The sequence below is a fragment of the Vanellus vanellus genome, assembly GCF_965231255.1.
Source record: "Vanellus vanellus genome assembly, chromosome: 11".
Classification (NCBI taxonomy): Eukaryota; Metazoa; Chordata; class Aves; order Charadriiformes; family Charadriidae; genus Vanellus; species Vanellus vanellus.
In genome coordinates, this window is record NC_138916.1 from 3,464,139 (window position 1) to 3,491,082 (window position 26,944).

The 26,944-nt window shown below is 49.3% G+C and overlaps 2 protein-coding genes across 3 annotated transcripts; both read left to right on the forward strand.

Moving 5' to 3' along the window:
• Positions 1–338: 338 nt before the first annotated feature.
• On the forward strand, positions 339–5,477 carry SCAMP5 (secretory carrier membrane protein 5; the record flags this gene model as incomplete). The annotated part of the gene is made up of 6 exons (XM_082488940.1): positions 339–345; positions 658–786; positions 2,807–2,963; positions 3,739–3,840; positions 4,082–4,199; positions 4,319–5,477. The coding sequence occupies 6 exons, from the start codon at positions 339–341 to the stop codon at positions 4,511–4,513; spliced, it is 708 nt and encodes a 235-aa protein (XP_082345066.1). The 3' UTR covers positions 4,514–5,477.
• Positions 5,478–7,863: 2,386 nt separating this feature from the next.
• Positions 7,864–26,331, forward strand: PPCDC (phosphopantothenoylcysteine decarboxylase). 2 transcript variants are annotated; one of them, XM_082489027.1, is made up of 6 exons: positions 7,864–7,932; positions 9,767–9,933; positions 15,416–15,511; positions 17,879–18,007; positions 20,048–20,216; positions 25,069–26,331. In XM_082489027.1, the coding sequence occupies exons 2-6, from the start codon at positions 9,781–9,783 to the stop codon at positions 25,152–25,154; spliced, it is 633 nt and encodes a 210-aa protein (XP_082345153.1). In that variant the 5' UTR covers positions 7,864–7,932; positions 9,767–9,780; the 3' UTR covers positions 25,155–26,331. The 2 variants fall into 2 exon arrangements, with proteins under 2 accessions (XP_082345153.1, XP_082345154.1); XM_082489028.1 differs by lacking the exon at positions 7,864–7,932 and adding an exon at positions 8,601–8,678.
• The last annotated feature ends 613 nt before the right edge of the window (positions 26,332–26,944 follow it).

A 26,944-nucleotide genomic window follows, 5' to 3' on the forward strand; every position in this document is an offset into this window, starting at 1 on the left:
TAAAGCCTGCGCCCTGCCCCACATCGCTGGATCTCCTCTTAATCTTCCGCCTTAACGGGTACGTAAGCCTTGGGCTGGAGGAGCTGGGATTTATCCTGCCGCCGGCCAGGTGCCGGCCGCAAGCCCGGGCGTGCGAATCCTGTAGAGGAAAGTGTCTGCGGAAATAAAGTGCTGTCCTGGAGCCGCTTTGGAGCGGCGGGGAAGGTAAAGGCTCTTCGGGGAGGCGCCTCACCGCTTCACATCACTCTGTCTCTCGTTTTCTTCCAGCTTTGGTAAAGCTCCTGCGTTTTTTTTCCCCTAATTTTCCTGTGGAACAGAGCAGCTGAGCACGTGCCGGCATGGCAGGTACGGGTGTGGGGGGGTCTCTGGCTGGGCTGCCCCTTGTCTCTGAAGCCCATCTGGGGCTTTACCGGCCATAATGTCACCTTGTTAGTCCCCGGTGGGGTTGCGGGTGGCCACGCTTGCAGGATCCACGTGGCCAGCAAGGGCTAAATTTGTCTCGATGCGTGTGGGTGGGCTGTTGGTGGCTGCGAGGGGAAATCCTTAATTCCTGCATGAAACTTCTCAGTTCTTGCGGCTGAACGAGACTAATTAGGAAGACTCGATTTACTCTCAGCTCCGTGCAGTGCCCAATGCTGGTGAAACTTTTTATTGCAGAAAAAGTGAACAACTTCCCTCCCCTGCCCAAGTTCATCCCCTTGAAGCCATGTTTCTACCAGGACTTCGATGCGGAGATCCCACCGCAGCACCGTACCATGGCCAAGCGGCTTTACTACCTCTGGATGCGTGAGTCCCTGGGCGGGGAATGGCTCGGGTGGGTTTGCGTGTGCCTCTCTGAAGGCTTCTCCTCTAGAAGTCACCAGCTTGAAAGAGCAGTGGGCAGGGGAAGTCCTTCTGCCCCTCCAGGCCTATGGTGTCTCCTGTTAAAACCCGGTGGGGATGGGGGCTGGAGGATCTCATGAGCTTCAGCCCTTCCAGCCTCCAGGATGGAGGTGTGGAGCTGGCTCGGTGTCCAAGGGCCGTTGGTGGTGACCTTCATGTCCTGCTGGAGCCTGCTGCGAGGAGGAGGAGGAGGAGATGGTTCAGCACCCACATGTCCTCCTGCTGAAGGATTTACTACTCCCCTCTCCGTCTCGCTCAGCTGCCGGCCTCACCCCACCGGAGAGCTGCCGAGCCTCCGCCGGCTTTCTTTGGCAGCCGGGCTGGGGAAGGGCTTTCCTCTGCCACCCCAAACTCCTCATGAGCCTTTTGGCAGCGGCCCGAGGCTGAGAACGCCGCTTGGACTGGAGGGCCAGAGTGCCTGCTTCCCAAAACAGGGGAGCCAGGGGCTTCCCCCAAAGCCGGGTTCCTCTTGCATGCCTCTGTGTGCCGTGCTGCGCTAACAGAGCTGTCACCGTCTTCTAACTCTTAAAATTATCCCGCATCTCTCTTCCGTACCGACCCCGGGCGGGGAGAAGAGCCGGAGGGACACATCGCACCCTGGGAACGTACCGTGCGCAGCTCGGGGCCGGCTGGCACCACCGTTTTTCTTTCTTTTTAGGAGAGCTTAGTTCTTTAAGCAGGCGTTTCCCCTGAACTTTGGAAGCGTGTCAGTGCCCGGGGAGTGCCCTGGGCTTCGGAGGCGGGTTGCGAGGAGCTGAGCTGCCACCGGCGAGGGCGGGAATTTCGGCTTGCGGCACGGCGCCAGGCTGGCACCGCCGGGGGCAGTGGGCACCGCCTCCCATCGGGAAGGTGACCCCGGGATAACTTCCCCCATCACGCCAGGAGGGTTAGCGTAGCTTTTCTACGAAGGAGGAAGGAGGGGAAAAAGTTGTGCTTCCCTGGGGAAGCTGTTTTAGGGGTGTTAAATCCCGCTCCCCATCTCAATCTGGCTGTTCTTGCTCTGCTTAATTTAATAGAGCTCAGTTCTTGCTCCAGCCTCTCCCGCAGCGTGTTGGTTTCTGTCTCTGGAGCTCCTCTCTGGATCATTTTTCTCCCCAAACTCCCCCGCAAACACCCAGCCAGACGCAAGCGCAGAGAGGCTGAAAGGTCCCCTCGGTGTCCTTGGGGGCTTTCGGGAGCCGCCAGCGCCCGGTCAGCCCGGCCAACTGAGCTCCCTTTCTTGCCAGCTGCAGCTCTCGTGCGGGCGGCAGCGGGAGGGTTTTAATTCTCGTCGGGAATAATGAATCATTCTCAAAAATCGGAGGCGTCAGAATGCAGATGAGCTTTCTCCCGCGTCTGCTGAGCCGGGTTTCACAGTAGTAGCCCTTGTACGGCGTGACCCCGGGCAGGGGTGGGAGAAGCAAACACGCCACCCCAGTCAACTGGCGAGGCGGGGAGGGGAGTTCAGGGCTTTCTCAGCTCAGGGAACTCTTGCAGAAGCTCCTCCAGCGAAGCCGTAGCTGGAGGCAAGGGAAAAAAGCTTCGCTTCGCTTCCTCCGGTTTCCTTCCGTTGATGGAAACGTGCCCAGGATCGCTGGCAGCGGGAGGGTACAGCTCTTCCCCATCCTCAGAGCCCCACGAGCCCCGGACCTGCTGAAGACATCACAACTCCGAGTGACATATTTATTTATTTTTTTTTTTTAATTTTTTTTTTTTTTTTCCTCCTGCCTAGTTGAGGTTAGACCCGGGGATGCTCCCCAGACTCAGCCAGCTGAATTTAAGTTAAGTGAAGGGAAATCCGGCTAGGGTGACACGCCGCTGGCCAAACCCGCTGGAGGCCAGCCCCGCACGGGGCATCCCTGGGGTCGGGGGTCTCTCGTTATCGCACCGACGTCCTCGCGGACGCGCTACTCTGCTCCCTCTGTGTGTGTGTGTGTGTTTGCAGTGAACAGCATCACCTTGGCGGTGAATCTCGTTGGCTGCCTCGCATGGCTGATTGGAGGCGGTGGAGCTGTTAATTTTGGACTGGCAATTCTCTGGCTCATTCTCTTTACGCCCTGCTCCTATGTCTGCTGGTTTAGACCTATTTACAAAGCTTTCAAGTAAGTGGTCACACCTGAGCCCGGCTTCTCATGGTCTTTTTGTTTGTTTGTTTGTTTTTGTTGTTGTTTTCCTCCCTAAACAGTTAGCGCTTAGCTTGGGACGTTGCCTGAATATTTGGGGGAATTTCTGCTCTTTCTGTCCAAGCCCTTTAGCTTTACTTTCTAACCTTTGCAGCAAGGGTGTTTGGGATTTCCCGAGGGTCAAACCCCCGACCGTGCGATATAAAGACGCCCTATGCGTGCCTCTGCGCAGCATCAGGGGGAGCGGTGAGGATGCAGTTGGGGTGCCAGCTTTCCCTCCCCTCCCGTCCATCCTTGAGGCTTCTTTTCCATTCTCCCACGAGCCCTCGAGGTGCTTATATCGATTATCCCTGCTGCTGAGGTCAATCCCCAGCGCCGTATCCCCAAATCTAGAAAAGCGGGGGTGTATTTCTTCCCCGTGCGGGAAGGCTGAGTCTGATGGTAGGGCAGTGTGAGCAGAGAGCCGTGTCCGAACACGGATGCCCTCTCGCCTGACGCGCGGAGCTGGCCGAGCCGTGGGGAAGGGTGCGATTGCCCCGTGGCTTTCCCAAGGCGCCCCTTCACCACCTTCAGCCTCTCGCAGTTTTTCCCTCGCCTATAGTTTTGCTCCGGTGCCTGCTGCCCGCGGGCAGCTCCGCTTCTCACCACCCTCTCGCTAACCCACAGCTGCTTCTGCCCCGAAAGGGTCTGAGATGTGGCAGCACCTCCTTTCCCTTGCAGCGCGGCAGGGATGTGACCGAGCCTTCTCTTGCAGGACAGACAGTTCCTTCAGCTTCATGGCCTTCTTCTTCACCTTCATGGCCCAGTTGGTGATCAGCATTATCCAGGCGGTGGGAATCCCCGGCTGGGGTGTCTGGTAAGGAAGATGCTGCTCTCATCTTGGGTTCAAGGACAAGTCACCCCCGAGCTGCTGCTGCTGCGGCCTCTCGGTGTTTTAACATCCTCAGTGCTTCAGTAGCTTCTCTCTTTGGGGAAGACGGTTCGTGAGGAGCCAGGAGGGTTGTAGGGGAGGGATGCTGGCAGGCCGGGGTGTGCAGAGCCGGCCGGGAAAGCCCCAGGCTGCTGAACGGCCCGTTTGTTTTGTTGTCTCTTTGCAGCGGCTGGATTGCAGCCATTTCCTTCTTCGGCACCAACGTGGGGTCGGCTGTGGTGATGCTGATCCCCACCGTCCTGTTCACGGGGATGGCAGTCTTCTCCTTCATCGCTCTCACTATGGTACGGGAAGAGGAGGAGAAGTGGGGTGCCGCGTTGCTTCAGATTTGCTGACCCTGGAGGGTCAGCACAAGCTGCGGTCGCTCAGCACCTCTGGATTTTCTCTTTCCAACCTGCTACAGGTGCATAAGTTTTACCGGGGGAGCGGGGGGAGCTTCAGCAAAGCCCAGGAGGAGTGGACCACGGGAGCGTGGAAGAACCCCCACGTGCAGCAGGCAGCACAGAACGCGGCCATGGGGGCGGCGCAGGGGGCCATGATGCAGCACGAGACGCAGTACTCGGCCACCCCGAACTACACCTACTCCAATGAGATGTGAGCAGCGGGACTCTGTCCTCGGGCGAAAGAGCTGGAGGGGGGGAAGGGAGGAGGAGGAAGGCTGAGCCGAGTTTCTGCAGCTATTTCAGAAAGTCAAAGTGTACCATAAGGGTTCTTCTTTTCCCGGTCTTTGTAACGAGATCGTTTTGGATTGTTTCTTTTTTTTTCTTTTTTTTCTTTTTTTCTCTCCCATTATTGTCTTGAGCTCTTCCTTTCTCTTTTATTTTTCATTTTGAAGAGGCCGTGAGTTGACCTGCAGGGCTCTTGTTGTGCGTGGTAGTATGTGTACATTCACGTGTCTTCTTTTTCCCTGTGAAATAGTGTATGGTGGTGGTTTTTTAATTACTGTGGTGATAGGTGTACGTTAGAACCACATCAGCCAAAAGCCTCCCCCCTCCCCACCTCCAAAGGGAAAGATAAAAATAGCAACCAGCACCCATCTCCCCTCTCGGGATAAGCGCTGAACCACAGGTTTCCGACGCGTGTGAGTTTTCTCTTTCAGTTGGTAGTGTCCAGCCACTTGCCGCTGTCTCAGCAAGGGCAAGCAATCCTGGGAATTCTCCCTTTTCTTTTTGCTTTTTAACAAGCAGGTGGCTGACTGATTTAGCATTTAAAAAAAAAAAAAGAAAAAAAAAAAAAGAGGGGAAAAAAAAAAAAAAAGAAATCCTAAATCCTGCTGTTGATATGCTGGAAGCCAAGAGATTCCTAATCTACACCCTGGCTCAGGATCTACAACTTCTCTCAGTGTGTGGTGTTGTAAATGAGTAGTTCACATTTTGACGTGGAAGATCAGTATTTGTGCGTGACTGTGGGCAGGAGCCCCGGTGCACTCTGTGTGTGTGTGTGTGCGTGCAAGTGCGTTGGGGAGCGAGGACAGGGTTTTTTTTTTTCCCTGCGGGATACGACCGTCCCGTTCCACATTCTGCCTCCCGAGTCTGTTTTTATTAAAGGCTTCCGTTTTGAAAAGGGGCTATAAAATTGGCAGAGTGTTTCTCAGAGGACCTATTCTTGGGTAAGGCTCCGGGTCAAATCTTGTCACCCTGTATGCAAGCACATACAACCAGTCTCACTGACCACATAAACAGCGGGGCCAAGATTTGTCCCTGATAGCTTTTGAGGTGCGTGCTGATTTAAGGTTCTTTAGGAAACCTCCAGGCTGGTGGGAAGGATTCCCGCTCACTTGGCGCTTCTCAGCAGCGCAGCGAAACATTGCTGTGTATTTTCCCGGTGCAGAGATCCTTGCTCCTGTCAGCCCTGAATCCCTGCCCAGTTAGGAGCGGGGTCAGGCTTTAAATAATGGTCTTGCACCTTAGCGGGAGGCAGCTGAGCTCAGACTAACACCTCTTGGGCTACGGCAGCCAGGGAAGGTGACCGGCAGAGCCTGGAAAAGAGCTGTTTGTAAATGGGAGCTGATGGACGCTGCAGGGCGGGAGTAGGGAAAGCTCCTCCCCAGAGATGCTTTTCAGACTCTAAATGCACTTTAAATAAGCCAATTTTTTCTCCAAGGCCTAGAAAAGCAGCACAAACAGAATCTGATCCGGACCCTTGGCTCAAATATCTCCTGCCCGCTGCAGGACACGAGCTCAGCGTGCCACCGCTCGTGCCCACAGCTAGCCAGAGCTATGCGTGTCCCCAACTCCTCGCCCCCCTGTCCCCTCTCGCTCTCTGGTGATACTTGTCTGTGACTCCTACCCACGAGAATCACCCCAAAGAGGAACCTCTCTTTTCCAGCGAAGCCCACCAAGAATAGTTTCCTTTTTAAGGGTATCACTTCAGTCACTCTGCAGTAGGCTGTCGTCTCTTGACAAGACTAAAATGCAGCTAATGATAAAATGCCTGTCTCTGTGTGTGTGTGTGTATATATATGTATAAAATGTAAGGAGAAAAGTAATCCTTTGCTGAGCCTATTATGTACTTAATCAGGTTTAAATATTGTGCAATTCATTTATAGCTAGCCTAAAACTTACTATGCCAAATCACGTGCTCTGTCATCGATGTCTGAGAAATGATGAATTAAGTGACTTCACCTTTTGCATTTACAATAAGATGCATAAATAATAACTGTAACAAGCTGTAACTAACAGACATTGCTTCAGCATCTAACCCTCCTCTCCGGTGTGTCTCCTGAACGGGCGAGTGTGAGTGCTGACCGCTGAAACCTGCCCCTCTGGCTCCCACCTTCCTACCCTGCCAGCGCAAGCCAGGCAGGATATACCGTACCCCCTGCTCTCACCATGCTTATTTTTAATCTGCGACTGCTTTCGGTGGGGACTGCCGTGGCTGTGATTAAAGCGGGGTGCCACTGAAGCCCAAGGGGTGGGAGAGATGACGCTTGGGTGTTTCTGCGTCTGGGTGAGGAGACAGCTCCAGACTAGAGCACGTTTAGGGTGTTACTGAGGTCTCCCCATTGCTTTCCACATCCTGCCATCGGTGAGGGACAGCCCTCTGCCTCTTGCCTCTCTTGCTGCTTATTTGTAGCTGACAACATTAGAGGGATGCCCAGAGAGCTGCCGCTTTTAAGCCGTGTCTGGGAAGGCTTGGAGAGCACACAGCACGCGCTGCCCCAGATCTGCTGCGCTTCTGCGTCAAGACAATAAACAAGTGGTCCTCTAACCCACTTTTCCCTTGCCAGCTCCCTGCAGCTGCCCTGAATCCCGTAGGAAAGGTTTCACTCCTGGTCTGTAACTCCCCCCTGGGCTCATCCATCACTGGGAGCTGCTCACCGTCTCTTGTGGGGATGCCGGAGTAGCTGATGGCCCCACGCCTGTCTGACACCCCTGTTCTCGACCCTCTTCCCCTACACACACTGTTTTCCCCCGAGCAGTGAGTATTCTGTTGCCTTCTGACACCTCTACAACCTTGCCGTGAGCCAGGATCCTCCCTTAAACAGCTTTCCGAGGTGCTTTAAACAGCCTGCCCGCCCCTGCAGCGATCCTGCGCGTAGGCTTTTGCTCCCCGGCGCTGCGGAGAGGCTGTTCCTGGGATGCCAAGGGCCGCAGGGCCCGCCAGCCCCTCTGCGGCTGCCTGGCAGTGCTTCAGGCGCCGGCAGCGGAGCCGCAGCCGCCCCAACCCAGCGCTCCGGGGACTGCCGGCACCTGAGGGACACGGCGGGGTGGCGGGCAGGACCCCGGGGGAGGGCAGGGGGTGGCCGGGCCTGGGACGGATTGAAGCGCAGACAGCCGCCGCCCCCGCCATGCTGCTGGCTCAAGGCCGCCCCGCGCATGCGCCCCGCCAGCCAATCAGCGTTTCCCAGCCTGCCCTTCGGCTTCCGGGGCAACGCAGGGGTCGCGCCCCCGTTGCCTGGCGACGGCGCGGGCGGGCTCCGCTCAGGAGCAGGCCGCGGCCTGGCCCCAGCGGGCGGCGAGGCTTGAGCTCAGGGGGTTGTCACTCTCCTCACCGGGCCCCGTGGTGCCTCTACCGGTATATAAGCGTTGCTTCTTTACGGTTTGGAAACGCCTGGGGTGTCTCGGTTCTGTTCTCTGCCTCAGCGGCCTTTTGAAGCTGTTTTCAGCTGTTTAAAAATCTGTGTGAAATAACTAAGTAGGCCTGTAAGCTGCTTGGTAGCTGATTCCCCAGAGCTGTGTTTGGGTAAGAGAAAAGCGCGGCCCAGAACGTCGCGCTCTTGTTTTATCACTAACAGCCCTTTTTGAAAACTGCCTATTAAAAAATTGTGTCTTATTCCCCAGGCTTTAAGATCTGGATGCTTCGGTGAGTTAATTGTCATTTAGCAATCATAAGGGAAGTGGATGTTTTCCATGCTGAGATGGCATTAACTTAATTTGAATTAGATACAGATAAACGTAAAGCGTTGCAGTAGCGTTGAAATTGCCTAGCCAATGTGCACGCTGGATTTCCTTGCCTCTAATTACTCTTGCTAATCAGTGCCTCGAAGCTCAGGCTGATAATGTGCTCCTATCCTAGCAATTTTTTATAAACACACTGAGAAACCTCGGGGGCCTGAGTTAAACATATTCATTCCAAGCAGAGCGTGGAGAAAGAACATGTTCTTGCTGTTGTGCTGCAGCTGGTGGGTGCTTATGTGTCTCGGAGGCTGGATGTGGAGGTCAGACTGATGCACAACTGCCGCACAGGCGTGAGCTGAATCACCCCACGAAGGATCCTAAATTGAACCTGCTGCTGAGTCATTCCAGAGAAGGACTAAAGGGGTATATTCTCTCTCAGGAATCCAGCCCCCTCATTCCAAAAGCTGAGTTGGTGAATGTTTCTTTCTTCTTTTTTGTTCTACCCACAACACTTCCAAGTCACTTCCTCCAAATAACAAGGATGTCGCTAACGTTGAACAAGCCTTACTGAATCTTGGTGTAATATCTTCGCTACAAACGCATTTTTCAGATTTTTTTAAGAAGTGAATTTACTCTTTGCTAATCACTCATGAAGCAGAGATGTTCGCATCCACTCTGGGGGGGAACGCTTTTCCTCACCAAAACAGCCATTTGTGATTTATCGGTGTGGCAGGGGTGCAGGGAAGCTGGGAGGCGGCAGGAGACCTGCGATACAGCTGCTGGCTCAGCCTGCCTTTTGAAGCAGTCACATCGGTCAGTGGATTGCTTTGCTCGGTGCTGCTGGGGGAGTGAGCAGTTCTGACTTTCACGTCCCTAAGAAAGTGTTTTCACTTGGTGGCTGTTGTGTTCTACTTCTTCACTGTTTTGGTTTGGTTTTTTTTTTTGCCTGCTGGGGAGTCATTCCTAGTGCAGCTGTAAATACCTAGTGATAGGATAGGAAGTAAGATGATAATACTTGCCTCAGGGCCCCAAAATTTGTAATTTTTAAAGTGTCTCCCTGCGTTTATTACTCACCAGAGAGCGTGAAGGGAGTCTAACCCAGCTGGGGGTCACGTGTTTTCCCAGCAGTCAGTGTGAAAGGTACATTTATTGTAAACTCTGAACCATGTTCAATGTGGGAGAGTGTGTCTTTGTTTTGGGGGTCATGGGCTTTACCAGAATACTTTTGTGGCCTGCCTGCACAGCTTTTATCATTCTGTTTACCAGTATCTGAGAGAAAATTGCAGTTGAACAGGAGGAGTAGACTACTGCTATGCTTAAAGGTCTGCCAATGCTCAAAAGCTTTGTGGATTGAAGTCTGAGTGTTCATCCTCAGACTGAATTACTCCAGGTCCTTCGTAGTCCAGGCTTAAATCTGTGTCCTTGGGAATACTTTGGCGTTCAAGCCCTGCTGTGCTAGCCTCGCTCGGAGGCACTGTTAGTCAAGTGTCTTTGTTTTCCTGTGCTTTTAGAGTTTGATCGGAGCATGGAGCTGTTCTCACCGCCAGAACCAGGGTTTCCTGCAGCTAAGAGCTCATCTGTGCTGCAGAAAAAATTCTGTGTCCTGGTGGGTGTGACTGGGAGTGTGGCTGCCCTGAAGCTGCCTGTCCTCGTTGCCGAATTGCTGAAAATCCCAGGGGTGAGTAAATCTATTGGTAGAAGTCTTGTGAAGTTGGTGTTACCCTGTTTTTCATTTGGAGGAGAGATTCGATGGCTTCTGTTGAAATGAAAAGTGCCTTCTGGCTTTGAGTCCTTTAGTTTAAAAATTTGTTGGGAGGGAGTGGTCCTGCTGTTTTTAAAAATCGGTTAATACTTTTTCATATAATTTCATACTTTTTTTTTATACGTAGGAGTTAGATTTAAATCAGGTCGTAAGGGCAGTAACTGTTCCTGGTTATTTCCATAGGCGGACATTTAGATTCTGGAATATGAAAGTAGCATTGTTCAGTTCAGCTTGCTTCATTCTCTCAGAAATGATTGAATAGGTCCTTGTCTTGTGTTTTTTTTTGTTTGTTTGTTTGTTTGTTTGTTTGTTTTCTGGAATATGTCCTTGTCAGCCACCTTATCAGATGGCTACAAACACAGGTGGATGCTTTGTGGAACTTGAAATCTCTAATTAGGACCTTGCAGTTTTCCATAGGTGAGACGTGGAGTTTGCAAAGATGGACACTGCCATCTGACCAACAAAGGGAAAACAGGTCTTGTAAAAACAGAAATAGAAAATACAAGCTGCTATATGTGTCTGTGTGGGTTTTTTTTTGTACTACAGTTTATTGTCTGGAGTAGCAGAGGTGTCCAGCAGAGGCCACTAGTGACTAGAGTCAGGGAGGGAAATGTGCTAACTTTTGCTGTAGAATAAAGTTGGAGGAAACCAGAAAACCTTCAGCTTTTAAGAAATGAAGCAAATGTTTTGGAGCAGTGAAGTTAAAGAGTGGCAGGAGGAAGAGCGTGCATTTACATATCCAGATATATTTGCCAGATTGCTTAACAAATATCCTTTTGGATGGTTTAGGAGGCTTTACCTGTAGATACATGAACACAAAGTCAGAAGAGGTGCAATCCCTGAGTAACTCTGAAGTATCTGGTTGATGTTGATATCCCAGCTGGTACCGAAGATGTGGCGAGCTGTTGGGCACCGGTTCTGCCAGCTGGGCTGGCATTGTGTGTTGTAAAGAAGGGCCTCAGTTGATTTATGAGTTGGCCTGAAATGATTAGTGAGGCCAAAAGTCCTAGCCTGGAGTGAGAGGGCCAGAGATAAATGATGCCACGGTCTCTGGGTGACCAGACCAGAGCCAGCTCCGGCAGTTGTCTTCTTGTTCGTGGCAGATGCAGGATATGCATCTTCTAATCCTCCGTCTCTCGGATTGGCTTCCCTGTTGTCTCTTTTTTTTTTCCTTCGCTCTTGGTGCTTGGAACATCCTTCTTTGCAGGTGAGAGGAAGAATGCAAATGACCCACTGTAGGAATCTAGGTCAAACGCATTCCTTCTCCCTGAGCATTTGATTCATAATTAAAAACTGCAGATGGCTGGACCTGAATTCTCTGTGAAGGCCCATAGGTTCTGTGACATCCGTTGCAGGCTTTGCGCCCACTGGTTTTAGGCTTTTGTTGCACAAAGAGTGAAAGTGAAGTATCCAGTCCAGGAGCTTCTGGTACTTAATTTGTTAATTAAAATTGTTTATTTACTCATTTCTGATGTGATTTCAAGGCCTGATCTAAAGCCTGCTGAGTCAGTATAACTTTTCCACCGAGTTTGTTAAGTCCTGCACAAGCCTGTTGCATCAATTCTTTTACTGATAGAACAGAACTTTAAAAAGCCATCGGTGGAAGCAGGGCAGAAGTAGAGGAAGTCTTTGATACTAAAGGAGATGTGGTCAGAGGCTTGTAACCGTAGTGGTTAGTTTAAATTGATGTTTTGGCTAAAGTGATGCTCGGTGAACAACTTGGCAGTGTGATTTTGCTCTCATTAAACATCCCCTTGAGGGTGATAATAGATGTGACTACATCTTACTGCCTTTTGTTTAACCTCTTTGAAGATCTAGGAAATTTATATGGCATCTGCTTACGCCTTTCAGGTTATTACCCTTGCACCTGGTGTTGTGGGGAGACAGCCCATAGTGTCTCGTCAGGACACTGTGGGTAACTCTCGTGGTTGTGCTACATTCACATGCGTTGTCTTAGTCCAATTCCTGGTACTTTTTGAGTGCCCTGCTGGGAATATGATGACCAAAATCACGTTGGCAGAATATTGGTTTTCATAAAGATAGGAAACGGCAAGTTTTTCTGTGGGTGAAATGTATTGCTCTTGAAGCTACAGGATGTCATCTGGACTTCTCGGTTTAAATCATGTCATGTCATTTCATTGTGCTGCAGCCAGGTACCCTCTACGTCAGCTTGTAGGTCCCATTTAACAAAGGAGCCACTCATTCTTTTCTGCAGCAGTTGTTATCAAAGCTAGGTCTGCGTGTAAAGATTTTGCTGTCAAATCTGGGAAAGTATGAAAAAAAAAAAAATCATACACACCCCCTTACCCCAAGCAGAAATGGCTACGACGGGAGGATCCTCTTCCAGAGATGATATTCGTGATATTGCGTAAACACAGGAGAGCAGTTTTGCAGTAAAGTTTATTCGGGAGCATTGGCTGAAATGGTCCAAATGAAAGAACTCGAACTAGTCTAAACTGTTTCCAGTAAAGGAGTTTGAGTGTGGCTAGACTGACTTTACTGTTCAAGCAGAGATATAACCACAGGCAAACAGAGGGTGTGCCAGGTAAATAGAAAGAAAAAACTATGTAGGCTAAAGTGATCTTGAGAACACTGATCTCTTTCCAACATAGCTTGAAGGACATGAAGGACTTCCTCAGAACAAGGGATCCAGGAGACCACCCCAGCAGAAAACCTTAATTAGGGAGAATACTTAACTAAGGGAGTTCTTACTAATAGAGTTTCTTGGGGAGTGCTGGAGTCCTCTGGTGTGCTCTAGCTTGTAGTGGGTTGGATGCAGTACTCTATAGCCAGCTATTCCCTGTTCCTGGGCTTATGCTTTGAAGAAACAAGTATTTTTTAAGACCAGAGATCGTTATGAAACTATCTTAAAAAAATTAAAAAAAAAAATGCAGAGTGGCATTTTTGTATATCCTTTAGCCTTAGAGGGGTATTTCTGGTCTAAATTAGAAAAATGTGGATAACGACACAATTGAAGTAGCAAGTGACAAAATATGTCATGTGGTAGATGGAGTTGTATCACCTGAAAATCTTTATACTGTTATGACTGACTGTAAAATAAGAATAGCACTAACAAACATTACTGCTGAAAACTTTTAGTGCAGACCTGGCCTACTGGTACCATTTCAGCGAGCAGACACGCCCCTTTAAACTGCACCTTGCTCTTTAAAATCACCAAATACATAGTATCTTGCAGGCTGTGAGGTTAACACCTCACTGAAGCCCATGGGGTAGCAGAGAGCAGCGTTAGCACCTTTGCAGGTGTTGTTGCTTGGCTCCCGAAAAGCTTCCTGTGAGGTGAGGTTAATATGGAAACAATATGGTTGATTGCTGTGAATGTGATCTTCGCACTAGAAAGCACTAGAAATGCAGCTGTGATTCCAAGCTAGGGTCGCTTGAAAAAGAGCAGACATTTAAAAGAGGCAAAGAACCAAATGTATGGTACCAAACACTGGTGTTATATGCAGCTATATTTTCCCTTACTTTTTCTTCAGGAAATGGGAAAAATTACCAAAGACAATTATATGCTCAGGCTGGGATTTTCCGCTGCTTCCAGCTGTTATTCTAGTCACGTAGGGTGCAGATAATCAACACTGCTCCATTCCCAGTTGAATAGATAGTGCTGGGGAGATAGGTTAACATGTTTTGTCACTTTGACCGCTACTGTTGAAGATAGCTTCTTGGAGATTGGAGGGTTTTGGCAGACTGTTTTAGCAAGAGTGTGCAGACTGAATGCTTCATCAGTTTGGTACATCAGCTCGCAGTTTTCTAGCGGGAAGGAGTTGTTGGTGAGGCTGGTTTCTCCCCATCTCTCTGTTGGGCTCGTAGAATGACATGGTGAGTTGCACTGTGAACTGCTTGAAGGAGCAGACTGTGGTTGAAAATGTCCAATAACAACGAAAAGGGTTATTTTTCACTGTAATCAGTGGCCTGAGGTGCATCTGCAACATTAAGTCTTTTCGGAGCACTCCTTCCATGCGTTGGCCTGGTTTTTTGTTGTTGTTTTTTTTTTTTTTTTTTGACTGGTTTTAAGGTACGTCCTTGGGAGGAATTGGAGATGGAAATACCATGCCGCATGAGTCCAACAGTGGCTCTGCTTTGCGGCTGATCCTGGTGTGTGCAGAGCACCTCCGCTTCACTGCATGTGGCAGGCAGCTATTTGCGACATTAGTCAGAGCTACAGCTTTGAGAAGGTCACGCGACATGTAGAACCCAGGGAGAACCCCCATTTTCCACTTGTTAAGATTTCTGCAGGAGGAAATAAAAGGATCTTGTGTTGTAGGGCATCTTAACATCTTGTAACTGTGCATGTCAAATAAACGGCCAAGGGAATGGTAGGGTTTCCCCAGTATATACCATATAACTGAAGGTTCCACTGGCTTTCAACAAGGAAGGCAGGTTTATCTAAGATTTTGGAGAGAGCCTTTGTATATTTTCACCCTGTCTCTCTTTCCTTTGTAGCAGCTACTGGTTTACTGTTTTGGCTGCAAAGAAACCCTGTGCTATGAACATACTTATGCAGAGGTTTTCCTCTTTCCAACATCTTACCTTGAGAGGAAGGATAGCTGGAAGACATAACCCCAACTTGCTTCTGGTATTTTTACCCCTGGCTGGAGCAAGTCTGATTAACATGGTTTTAAAAAGTTGTATCCAGCAGTCTGTAGCTACCTCTCCACCTTTGGTACCAGGAGATCATTGAGAGAGAGGTGTGCAATGCGGTCCATTTGACCAAGAAATCGTACTCTGTCTTCCAAAGCCACTCTTTCTTGTGAAGCCTTGTGTAGCAGAGGTGGGCTTGCTTTGCGCTGGTGGTGCTGAGCCCCAGCTAGCCAACTTGTCCCTCTGCAGGACTCTTGATTGCTCAGCACTGCGCTTTCTCTTGGCAGAGAGCTTCCTCTTGGCTCTGAGTGTGGGAAGGTTGATCCTGCAAGTGCCGTGTAGGCATGCCAGCCCTCAGCAGTCCTCTGTGCTGTGGTTAAGGGAATCCACTGAGGCAAGATGCTCTCCTACTCCCTTTGGCAGGCGTATTTTGAGATTAAAGGGTATATTTCACAGAGCTTTGGTTTGCTGCTTCTTACAGTCTCTTTGAAGTTCTGTGCAGAACTGCATCTCATTCTGACCTGCTCTGTCTTCTCTGCTGTCCTCACTGTGAACTGGCCATATGAACATGTTTGGCAGGCGGTGACTAATCACCTGCCCGTTTTAGGGTGGCATGAAATGAGTCTTTGGCTCCCGCAAACACCTACAGTGGCCTGGCCTTTCAACTGTGAATAGGGGAAGGTCCTCTGAGAATCCATGTAGCTTTCAAAATCTTTGTTGCTAAAGCCCTCCTCCTCTACCAAGCTTTGCAGGATTGCCCTCGAGTCTAACCATCGGTCTGTCTTTCTTTTCCGATTAGCTCGAAGTGAAGGTGGTCACTACTGAGAGAGCAAAGCATTTTTACAATGCCCAGGAGATTCCCGTCACCCTCTACAGCGATGAAGATGAGTGGCAGGTGAGTTATTAGTCCTTTTGAGGCCGCAAGGGCTTCTCTCCTGTCCCCACTAGCCACATGTTTTGTAATTCAAGTAGTTCTGTCGTGCGCTCGTGCCTTCTACTTCCAGAAGGCCAATGGGTCATGCTTCAGAAAAAAAGCAGATTCCCTGGGAGATTCACTTAGTTGTTCAAGTGCTTAACAGCAAATAGAAGTGTTCCTCTAAGTTTCTTTGCAAGAGACCACATTAATTATTTTTTTTTTAATCCCGGGCCAAGACTCCCTTCTTTGTTCTAGTAATGTATGCTTTGGAATATGGCTTTCAAAGAATGCGGTTCCAACCGTGCTGTAAATGAGGATGAAAAGAAAGGCTGTCCTGACTGTACCAGAGCATTTTGTACCTCCCTAGCACACTTGCAGCAGACAATGAGGGTAGAAGTGATCTCTCACTGCTCTGGACTCAGCCGCTATCTGCAGCTCTGAGAGGAGTATCAGGAAATGTCAAGAAAGCCACTGCAGAGTCGTGGTGAGGGTGTTTGGTGCTTGTCATGAGTCATACTTGTCACGAAGGCCACAGCTTAATTTTCCTTAACGCTACGTATTCTGAATCTGCAGACATTGCTGACATTCACAAAACTTCCCACACTGCTTTAAAACTCAGTCTGATGTCTGACTGGGTAACCTTGTGCTGGTAGGGCCACCCCGGTTGTAGCGGTGCAGACAAGGCCAGTATCTGGGGGTGTCGTGCACCAGTGTGATAGGTGGCTGGAATTTAGAGAGATTCTCCTGGTGGAAGTAGTGTTTATCTCAGAGGTGTCTGCATCTAAGCTCGTGCGCGTACGTAGAAGAGCCGTTGCAGTAAGGGATAACTCAGTTGTCAGGGCTGTGGACATCTCTAGACCCTGTAAAATGGCTTTTTCTCTTGACTACAGTTTTGCTGACATGCTTCGAGAGTCCCTGAGTACACAGAGGATCATTGTATAAACATCAGCATTTGCTTCTCTATACATTTTATCTCTACTTTGCAGTACTGATCTGAGTACAAGGTGATCTACTCTTTACTAGGACTCTTGCCAATGCACTCACACACAAGCATTGCTTTTCTGTGGGGAGAGGCATGCTAATGGCAATTAGCCGTTAGGAGATCGGTGGAGATCTGCTGTGTCCCAGGGTGCTACAGCTCTAGGCAGTTATTTCTGAGGAACCCTCGGTGGGCTGATCGAATCGGAGCGGATCAGGCTTTGAGGTCTGCTGGCACACCGGAAAGCAGGCATGGAGCCCTTATAACATGCCGCTCTGACAGAAGGGTGGGAAATAAGCCTGCTCAGCATTTGTTTGTGAGATATTTTACTCTGAAAATAAAACTACACATTTCAGTGCTTCTAGGAAAAGTAGAAGTGAGTGGAGGAGCTGGGAAAGGTGTCAGGAAGCACCAGCTTTCCGGATGCTGCCTTTTTGTTGTGGTTTCCAGTGACTCAGAGAAGGAACAGTTTGTGGCCCTGATACACCTCTTGCTGGCCTGTGGTTGCGTGTGTCCTCTGGGGATTAAGCACCTGATGCTGTTTGCTGCTCCTCTTGACGCTTTCCCAGTTAACTGTGCTCTTAAGAAAAGAGTAGGACTCTCGAGCAACTTGGAGCTTTACTGCAAATAGAAATATTCGTTTAGAGCCAAGAGAAGAGGGAAATACCCAGTTGACTAAACCTCATCCATCCTAGAGAAGGCCAACAGGACTGTTCCCTACTGTAATTACGAGGGTTTACTTTGCTGCTGTGGGTGTGCTTAGGGGCGTGCATCCCAATTGAAAAGTGACTTGTGCAGTTCGGGGTCTATACCTTGTTAAAAGCCAGTGGACAGCTTCACTTCAAAGAAACGTGAAGGTTATACATGACATGGGTTCCTCGGGAAATGCGACCCCTGGTTTGGTCCTGTCTGGCTTCAGTTGGCCGGTAGGGTGGAGCTCTCCTCTCTGCTCAGACATGCTGAGTGTTGAGGGAGCTCTCATGAACAATTCTGAAGCTGAGTGATGACATGAATGGGGAGTGGATGGGCAAAGCTCTTTCCTGGGCATTGGAATCTGTGGTGGTTGGACGTGTGAATTGTCTTTGTGGGGAAAGGATACCCATTTGTAAAGCACCAGGCACACTGGTGCTGTCCGTTAACTGTGCTTCCTAAATGTAGCTGCAATATGGCCTGCGCTGAAGGAGGGAGGAAGTCAGAAAAGTGAGCGCTGGCTGCAGTCTCTGGTTCCCCACACAATCAGACCTTGCTGAATGTGAGAGGAATTCTTTCCCACTAAGTTTACATGGTGGGATCGATAAGATAAAGTGCCAATTATTCACAGCATTCATTGTGAGCCTTCGGTAATCTGCATCTTGTCTCATCCACAGATGTGGAAAGGTCGTTCGGACCCAGTCCTGCACATCGAGCTCAGACGGTGGGCAGACCTTATGTTAGTGGCACCTCTTGATGCAAACACGCTGGCAAAGCTCGCAAATGGCATCTGTGACAACCTGCTGGTGAGTAAGTGGAGCTCTGCCTGGGAGTTCTCTTGCCTCCCGGCATTAAACTGTCTGACCTTTCTTTCATGGAAACTCTTGTGCTTCTGCAGCATCGAGAACAGCGAGATTTGCATGTTCTGCTCCCACTTCATATGTTGTGTCTCTCTTCCTCCAGTATGGTTCCCCTATTCCTTCTCAAACAGTTGTTCTTTCCTTCCCTGACCTACATCCCTTACCACTCCGCAGCTCTGTCAGTCTCTTCCATTATGTCCCAGTCCCTGCTTTGTGCCTTTCCTGCTTTTTCTGAGGGGTGGTATTTCTCTCTTTCTACCTCCACCCTCTCTCCGTCATGCATGTACACACACCCGCGTGCACATACACATTTGCACTCACTTTTGAGTTCCTCTCTGCATTTTTTAGATGCAATCTGGAAAGACACCTGTGAGATCAGATAAAATTGTTTACTTCCTGCTACCTCACCTCCTCCCTCACCTAACTGCATAGCACAGAAATTCAAACATGCTCACACTTACTTACCTTCCAGTTTCAGCTATGGGGGATTTTGCTTGTTCAGGCTTGTTTTTCTGGTATTAAAGATACTCTGGCTTGAAGGCTGATCAGAAAGTGTATTAAAAGAGCATGTGCTTTTCTCTTGGGCGATGAGGAACTTCAGCATGGCTGAATGCTTTGTGTCCAGGCGTTAGGTCTTTATTAGGAGAAGTCATAAGCATTAACCACCCAAAAGGTCTGCCAGGAAGCTGCAGATCTGCGAGCGTTGCTGTGGTGCATCACTCTTCAGTAATGCGAGGAGGCTAGAACTAGAAATGGAGGGCACCGCGTCAGCTCTGGGGGAGCCCTGCATAACGAACTTAGCTGTTCAGGTAAGAGGGAGGGCATATAAACGGTCAAAATATGCCCAGAGCAACAGCCCTCGTTTGTATGAGCAGATCACTGGAGATCAGAGAGAAGCCACGAGGAACTGTGGGAGGGACAAGCAATGTCTTGTCCTTCTGGGTCCCCGTGGTACTATAGATGTGGTGGTGGTAGCAGAGGGAAGAGCTCAGGAAGGATGTTAGGGACGTGCGGTTTCACAAAAATCCTGCCAGTCTTTTCAGAGAGGAAGAGTTACCTCCAGCAAGGGAAAAGCAAATGCTGGCGGTGCCAGTTGGCGAGTTACAACAGATTCTAGCAGACGTTCCTGTGCTGGGAAGGGTTCAAATCACAGGGCATTAAAAAGGATGGGCAGGATTCTCGTAAGTACTTTGTGATCTGAGCAGAGACCCTGCACTGGGGACTGTTGCTACCTGGGATGCTCTCTTTGCATGATTGAAATGCTGCTGGGCCAGGCGACAGTGATGGACATTACATTAAGAGCAACTAGCATTTATCTTTTTAAGGAGATGAGGTGATACTGGGTTATCTGGAACCTCTGTATTACTGAGGAGTCAGATATGATTCCCTGCAGCACGCAGGAACTGCTAGATGGTTTGTAGTCTGCCAGCATCTTCTGCAACAGCCCAGATGTGTTTGCATTATCCTCTGTTTGTATCCTGGAAGCGACAGCACTTCCCTTGTGAGGAGTTACGGATCCAGTTGGCATATCGTTTACAAAGGACTCACTTGCCAACTTTCTGTGTTTAGTTCTACAGCTGCCTTATCTGAAGTGCTGCCTGGGGATTTCTCTTTCACTGATATGATCTGTGGCCACCCCTCAGCTTCTCTCGGTCTCCCACATGGGCTGGCAGTCTGCACGTGTGATGTTCCAGCTTGGTTTGCTCCAGCGATTGGGCTGCTTGCTTGGCCCCAAGCCGGAGTAGGATGGGATCTACCCTCTCTGTAGCCTCCCTCATCTTTCTTGCCTGTCAGAGATGAGCTTTGCTGGAATGTAATACAAATTAGTAGCAGCCCTGTGGGTTAGTCCAGCTACACTGACAGATTGAGGCTTTGGCCCCCCTAATGACACCCAGGCTGGCAAAGCGCTTCTGTGCAGCAAAGGGATAAGAAGGAATAAGGAAAGACAACCCATCTTAGAGCTGAACCTCTTGGCTTCTCTTACAGACTTGTGTCATCCGTGCTTGGGATCTGAGCAAACCTCTGCTCTTCTGCCCAGCTATGAACACGGCCATGTGGGAACATCCCATCACAGCTCAGCAGGTGGAGCAACTGAAAGGCTTTGGCTACACAGAGATCCCCTGTGTGGTGAAGAAACTAGTGTGTGGAGATGAAGGTCAGTCCTTTTGCATGTCTTCTGACTGGTTTCCTGCAGGAGTGCTGCTCTTATCCCGAAGGGATGTGCATTCTTTTGCCGTGTGGCCTTCAAGATGTTGAACTGCAGGGAGAAGGTGCTCACTGCCAGGGTTTTTACAAACAAACTGAAGCTTTGCCCAGTGCTAGCTGATATCCATTATTCTTGTTCATTAATTTTTAAGTAGTCTTAAGAGACTGTACAAGTCAGGCTTTCAAATGAGCCGTTAGATAGGCCTGATATTTAAAAGAAATACTCATTCAAGAAGAGAGTAGATCAAAGAGAAGGAAGGCTTTGCAGTGAGTGTTATCAGCCTGGGATTTGGGTGTCCTGACCGTGCCCTCTGCTGTGGCTGTGGGCTGTTTTTATCATGCCTCAGTTCCTCATCTCTAACATAGGGATAATATCTTATCCCCGAGAGCAGGCAGTGAGAATAAGCGCTTTGCAGACGTGGCTGAGGGTGTAGCTGGATGTGCATTTAACATTTGTTGTTGTTTGTTGCCTGGGTTACTTTTCAGTTTCCCAATCGAGTTTTGATGTGGAGTTTTGACATCAGACTAGTCTGTGAAGTGAGGGAGGGGGGTAGGGAAAGTTACCACGCTTGGTTTCCAAAGACTTAACTTGCAGTGCTAAGAAATACTACTAAAATGGTCTCATTTGTATTTTAGGAGCGGCTTTCATATACCGCAGGTATTTTGGCTTTTGGGAGGTTTTGAGAAGGATTTTGATACAAGCAATTTGGATGAATGGGTTCGCTTTTTTTATCAAAATTTTCTTGGACAAATTGTCTGTAAAATATCACCCAGTTCCAGCCATAATAGCAAATGTGTGATTACCTGCACAGTAGTGTACTCATACTTTTATTTAACATCTCCAGCTCTAGCAGGATTTTAACCGCTCTGTCAGATAGTTCAACAAACAGTCTGTAGCAAAGACAGGATGTTAAAATGTTCTTCACGATTAAATTCTAGGGCTGGCTTAATTTCTGAATTCTTAGGTAGATGCAGTGCTTCTAGAGAATGTTTTTTTGGAGCTGAAGACTAAGAAATATTTACAGTTAGGTAAGTGTAGTCATGTAACTCAGGCATCAGTTGAAATATCCTGGACAATTATTCTTCCGCTGGGATTTTAGACCTGATTACATCAAACTTCTTACGTACTTGTAATAACGTTAAGGGAAAACGCCCAAAAGAGGTCATTCTGTGCAGACGTTTTGGCACAAGTGGAAAGGCCATCTGGCATAGCTTCTTTGTCCTTTATTTTTACCCTTCATCTTTTTTTCGTACGTATGTAGGGTCTCTGTTCCTGTAGCAAGCAGCTGAGTGCCTCCTAATGGGTCATGTGCTTATTCTTGCAGGTTCCTGCACCTGAGGCAGAGCTGTGTTGTTGTCATCCCTGTTTCCCAGATGGGGATCTGAGATGCGAAAGGGCCGTGTGAGTTGACTCACTAGCACAAATGGATTAGAGTTGGGCGGTGAACATGATTTCCACCTTCCGCTGCTCTGCCCTGCCCCTTTCCTGGGGGTTGCCGCCCTTTGTGACAGGGATGCATGAGCCACATGAGAAGCAGCATGTGAATTGCTGTGGTTTGTAGCTCAGAATGGCAAAGTAGCCCAGCGTTGATCAGGATTTACCTCGTTACACCAGCAGTCATTTGGGAGCTGCTTCGCGTTCAGTTCAGCTGTCTCTGCTGTGAGAGCAAACTCCTGAAGGAGCTTGTAGGAGAGGGATGGTACAGACAGCTGGGGCAGTTGTAGCCGCATCTGACTCGACTCCGCTTGTGTTTGTGAGTCAATTCACAACAAGATTTTCCTGTTGGCAAATGCCAGGATTTTGCTGGCAGTATGTAGAAAAATTATAGCAAAGCAGTTGTCGTGGTTTAACCCCAGCCAGCAACTAAGCATCACACAGCTGCTCACTCGCTCCGCTTCGGCAGGGTGGGGGGAGAGAATTGGAAGGGTAAATGTGAGAAAACTCGTGAGTTGAGATAAGGGCAGTTTAATAATTGAAATAAATAATAACAATAAATTGTAATGAAAAGGAAAATAACAAAGAGAGAGAAATAAAACCCAAGAAAGCCAAGTGATGCAAATGAAAGCAATTTTCCACCACCATCCGACCGATGCTCAGCCAGACCCCGAGCAGCGGTGCCCCACCAACCTCCCCCCTAGTTCTGTTGCTGAGATATGGTATGGGATATCCCTTTGGTCAGTCGGGGTCAGCTGTCCCGGCTGTGTCCCCTCCCACCTCCTTGTGCACCCCCAGCCTACTCACTGGCGGGCGGTGTGAGGAGCAGAAAAGGCCTTGACTCTGTGTGAGCCCTGCTCAGCGGGAACTAAACCATCCCTGTGTTATCAACACTGATTCCAGCACAGATCCATAACGTAGCCCCATGCGAGCTACTATGAAGAAAATTAACTGTATCCCAGCCAAAACCAGCGCAGCAGTAATGGACCCCCGTTCTCTGAAGACCCAAGACAGTCTTCACCACTGACTTTTTCCTCTCTTCCCCTCTTTTCAGGCCTTTCACCCCAAGGCCTCTTCATCCACCCTAACTTCGGTTTTGTGGGTTTCATCCACAAAGGGGTTTGCCCAGCTTCCACCTGAGCAGTAGGTAGCAAAGCTCACACATCTGCTGCAGAAGAAAAGAGATTCAGTTTGCACCAGTTTTGTCTGTTGACATTGTGGTTTGTCTTGCTGTAAAAGAGGTTTATCTTCTTCCACTCATGTGGCTGGTCTCACCTGAAGTGGGCCAGATCCTGACTGCCATGGGGTTTCTGCATTACAAACTTTACCTGATTAATTTTTCTTCCTTAATAGATCGGTGGGTTTAGACGTCGAGTCCAGCTAGAAGAGAGTTAAAATAACAAATTGAATAGAGTTGACAATTAAAATGTTTCCTTGATTGGGTAGTTAAAGCTAAGCTACTGGCTGTTGGCCGTGATGATATCCATGTGCCACGATATAAAGAGAGCTTTGAGAAGTGCTGTACCGCACATGGGCCTGCAGCAATTTGCCTTTGCAAAAACGTTTCCAAACTGCTAGTAGCTTCACCGTCCTTGGCTGCATGTCTAGAACCTGGCATGCTGGAAGACTTCTTCCCGTAGGCATGAGCTGTGCTGTAAGACAGACTCCTTAGCAAGGTTTTGCTCTGCTAAACCTAAAAATCCAGCTGTGAATTGCCAAAGAGGTTGAGGAAGTGGGTGGTGGAGGGCAAAGGCAGGCCTTGGAAATGTTCTTGAGGGAACAAAGAACAAACTGCTCTGCCAAACCGTGCAGAAGCAGTCAGGGAATTTCTCTTGTTGAGCTGCAGCTCTTCTCCTCGAGGTTAGGAGACCAGAAGGGTCCAAATCTGCCTGCGGCTTGTCCACAGGGGGCTTCAGACCTCCTGGGATTTACAGGTCTGAAAAAGGCGTTGTGGAGAATGGGTCTTACTTTGCAGGGAACCCCAATTTTCTTGACCTTCCACAAGTGTCATTCCTCATTGCAAATCCTCCGATATATCCAGTTACACCTTCTGTCCCAGACAAGGTTCGGGTGGCTCATCCGTCCTGGAAAACCGTGGGTCCGTGCAGATTCAGGGCTGTGATCTGCCCACAAAAGAGCACCTCTCCCTGCTGCTCAGGGTGGCCTGTCCCCTTCCCTTCCATCTCTTGCCTGCCCTCAAATCCTTACTGTCCTTTGGAGCCTGCTGGTTTAACCGTTCCATCTGTGTGCTGGCTAACCCAGCTGTGGAAGCAGACCAGAAAAAGAGGAAAACGAAGCCCTCCAGAACTAATTTCTGATGTCAAATAAGGCACGTATTTTAAATTATTAGAGCAATTGGCCAGCAGGACAAAAGATCAATAGACTCCTTTTTTTTTCAATCTTCCACTGGCGACAAATGCTGGTGGGAAAAGTATCTTTCCTCAGCCCCAAGCGGATTGCAGGAGTGAATGGGACTGGTTTCAGTACACGAGGTTGGACAAGATGATTTAATTCTTAAAATTCTGAACCTAAGTTTAGAAAGTATTTCAGAGGGAAGCAACAGCACGGTGCAGGTTAGATGTTCTTCTGGCAATGTTCATTAAATGTTCATCTAACCGGTCCAAAAGGACAAGCTTTTACATTTTGTTCTGTCCAGTACTCAGTCTTCTCCAAGAATTACTCCCAAGATTCAAGCTGGTGCGAATCCAGGACAGCTTTCTCTAATGTGGCTCTAACTGCAGAGTCATGGGAATGGTATGAATTCGGCAAGTCTTTTTTTTATAGGCAAGGCCATTTAAAAAAAACCCAATGTTTACACTGGAGAAAGGAGGTGAAATAGGGTATTTTGCTGCCCACGCACTTTTCTGGGGCACTTTTGCACACTTGCCCCCAGGGCAGCGTTGAGCTAAGATAGTAACTCCCTGTGTGGTCAAGGGTTAGGTGCAGACACCTCTGGAGAAGATTGAGAACATGAGGTATTTATTAAGGTCATGAGGTTTCCTGCCTCTCTCCATTGACTGAGGAGCTTGTGCTCCTGCTTAGACGTCTGAGTTACGAGCCAAACTAAGTCGGCGTGAATACTCTTCTCGCTCTCCTCCCCTGATGGCATTCAACACAGAACCCCTGCAGAACCAGGTGGACTGAGCAGATCCTCCAACCTCTGCAGTTGCTTTCTGTTGGGCGAGTCATACAGAAACACGTGGGGTTACTTGGTGAGCTTTGCTGTGCCGTGCCACCATTGTACATCTAATTTGCCGCAGCGTTGCAGTGTGCGGAGAAGCAAGGAGGTGAGATGGGGGAAGCGCATGCTTTGTGCCGTCTCTGCCGAACCTGGATTTCACCGTGTGGCTTTGCTCTTACCCTGCAGGTCGCGGTGCCATGGCAGAAGTGTGGACCATTGTGGAGAGCGTGAAAAGGATCCTTGAAGAACGGGACTTGCCAACGCAGAGCTGATGCTTTGGTGTGTAAATTGTATTTGTTTTCCTCCCTGATGATATGAAGATAAAACCAACAGGAAGCTGAGTCGAGATGGCATGCCTACCTACAGCGCGCTCTTCAACCGAAGGAGTGAAACGGTTGGCTTCCAGCTGGTGCCACACAAAAATGTGGTACATCACTGCAGACTTTCAGAAACCAAAGCCAAGAACATGCTGCTTTAGTGTGGGAAAACTCTGTGGTATCTCGCAGAGAGGGAGTAACGTTCCCCTGGGCCACTCGGCCCCCAGTATTTCACGTGCCCTCCTTTCTGAGGAGGCCGCAGAAGGAATTTCCAGTGTGGTTCAGGCCCAGCGGTTCCTCCAAAGGCGGCTAGAGAGGAGAGCAAGTCCTGATGATGGGGATAATGCCAGCCCCTTCCAGCCTGTTGGTGTGGGGACATCCCTGCTCTCCAAAGCCTGGGCCGTAGCCGTGCTGATTTCACCTTTCCAGCAGGAGTCACTGTCCAAAAAGCATTTCCCCTCTGGAAACTTAATAAAAAAGAGCTTTTAATTCCGCCCCTGAAGAACTGCCTCTCGTAGCTGCTCCTGGGGGGAGGGGGGGGAGGGGGGTTGTGCACCTAACATCATTGCTGAATCAGTGTGCCTGCATGCTGTTTTTATCAGAGATGGGGAAAAAAAAAATGACTGAAAGAAGCTTAGCCTTTGCCCTTTTGTATCTGTTGACTGGATAGGGATGCAGACGTCAACTGTGAACCAAAATGACACCTGCCCATCTGGGTGCTCCGGTCGGGAAATGGAACAGGCCGGGCCCTTGTGGAAAGCCGGGGTGGGTGTTTCCCAAGGGAGTGAAGTCAAACTTTACCTATGACGGTCTTTTTCAGCTTGAAAATTAACCGACTGGCACGAAAAAATTGGGAAATCCTCTGACCCCGTGGGCTAGACCAGTCAGGGCTCCCCCAGTCCAGTTTTTCTTTGGAAACATGCTCCTACTCCTGAGGGGAATGGGAGCAAACTGGGGCTGTGGAACACGTCGCTGTAGCAGAGCACTGATGACCCAGAGAGTTTATTTTTAACTAGACCCAGTCAAATTTAAGGCCTTCGGTACAGAATGTGCATCCTGCCTATGGGAGCAACCTTCAGACTGCTGTGCATGAGGGAAGAGGTTATCGGGGTATGTTTGCTTTCCTTATCTATTCCACACAAATAAAAACCTCTGAACTTTCCCATTTTTGGCTCTTCCAGTGACATGGAGCTGGGGATACGGAGCTTCTGGGGATCAAGTCAGAAAGAGCCTCGTGCGAGCGGAGCTTGTGGCTCCCGTGAAGGGCCGTAGTGGTACCGTGGTCATGAACTTTGCGTTTTGCCATGAAGCCTTTGTGGTGTGACCTCCATCGTTTTTCATGTGGCTCTCCACCTGTTGGGGGACCTCACTTTAAGCTTACTCAAGGCGGTCGAAGAGATGTCTCTTGGTTTCCATGAGTTTTGTAGTGAACGTTGCTTCTCCCACTTACAGGGAAATACGTGTTCTGGCGGTTGCAACTGTAACTTGACCTTGGGGCTCTTCGCTTGGCTCTGCCGTGGATATCTTGTGTGGTTGCGGTTGCTTATCCTTCCTCCTAGGCCGTCATTTGGCAGGGCAGAAAATCTGACAATGAGGTTCCTCATACCAGGTCAAAACACCGTGTCCTTGATAAGTGTTCATCCGTTACAAATCTGGTTTGCTGGCTTAAGCTTGCTCCAGAAACGTTGGTGGGTATTGTCTGGCACCAGAGAGTGTCCGGTGGATGCTGCAGAGCACGAGCTCCG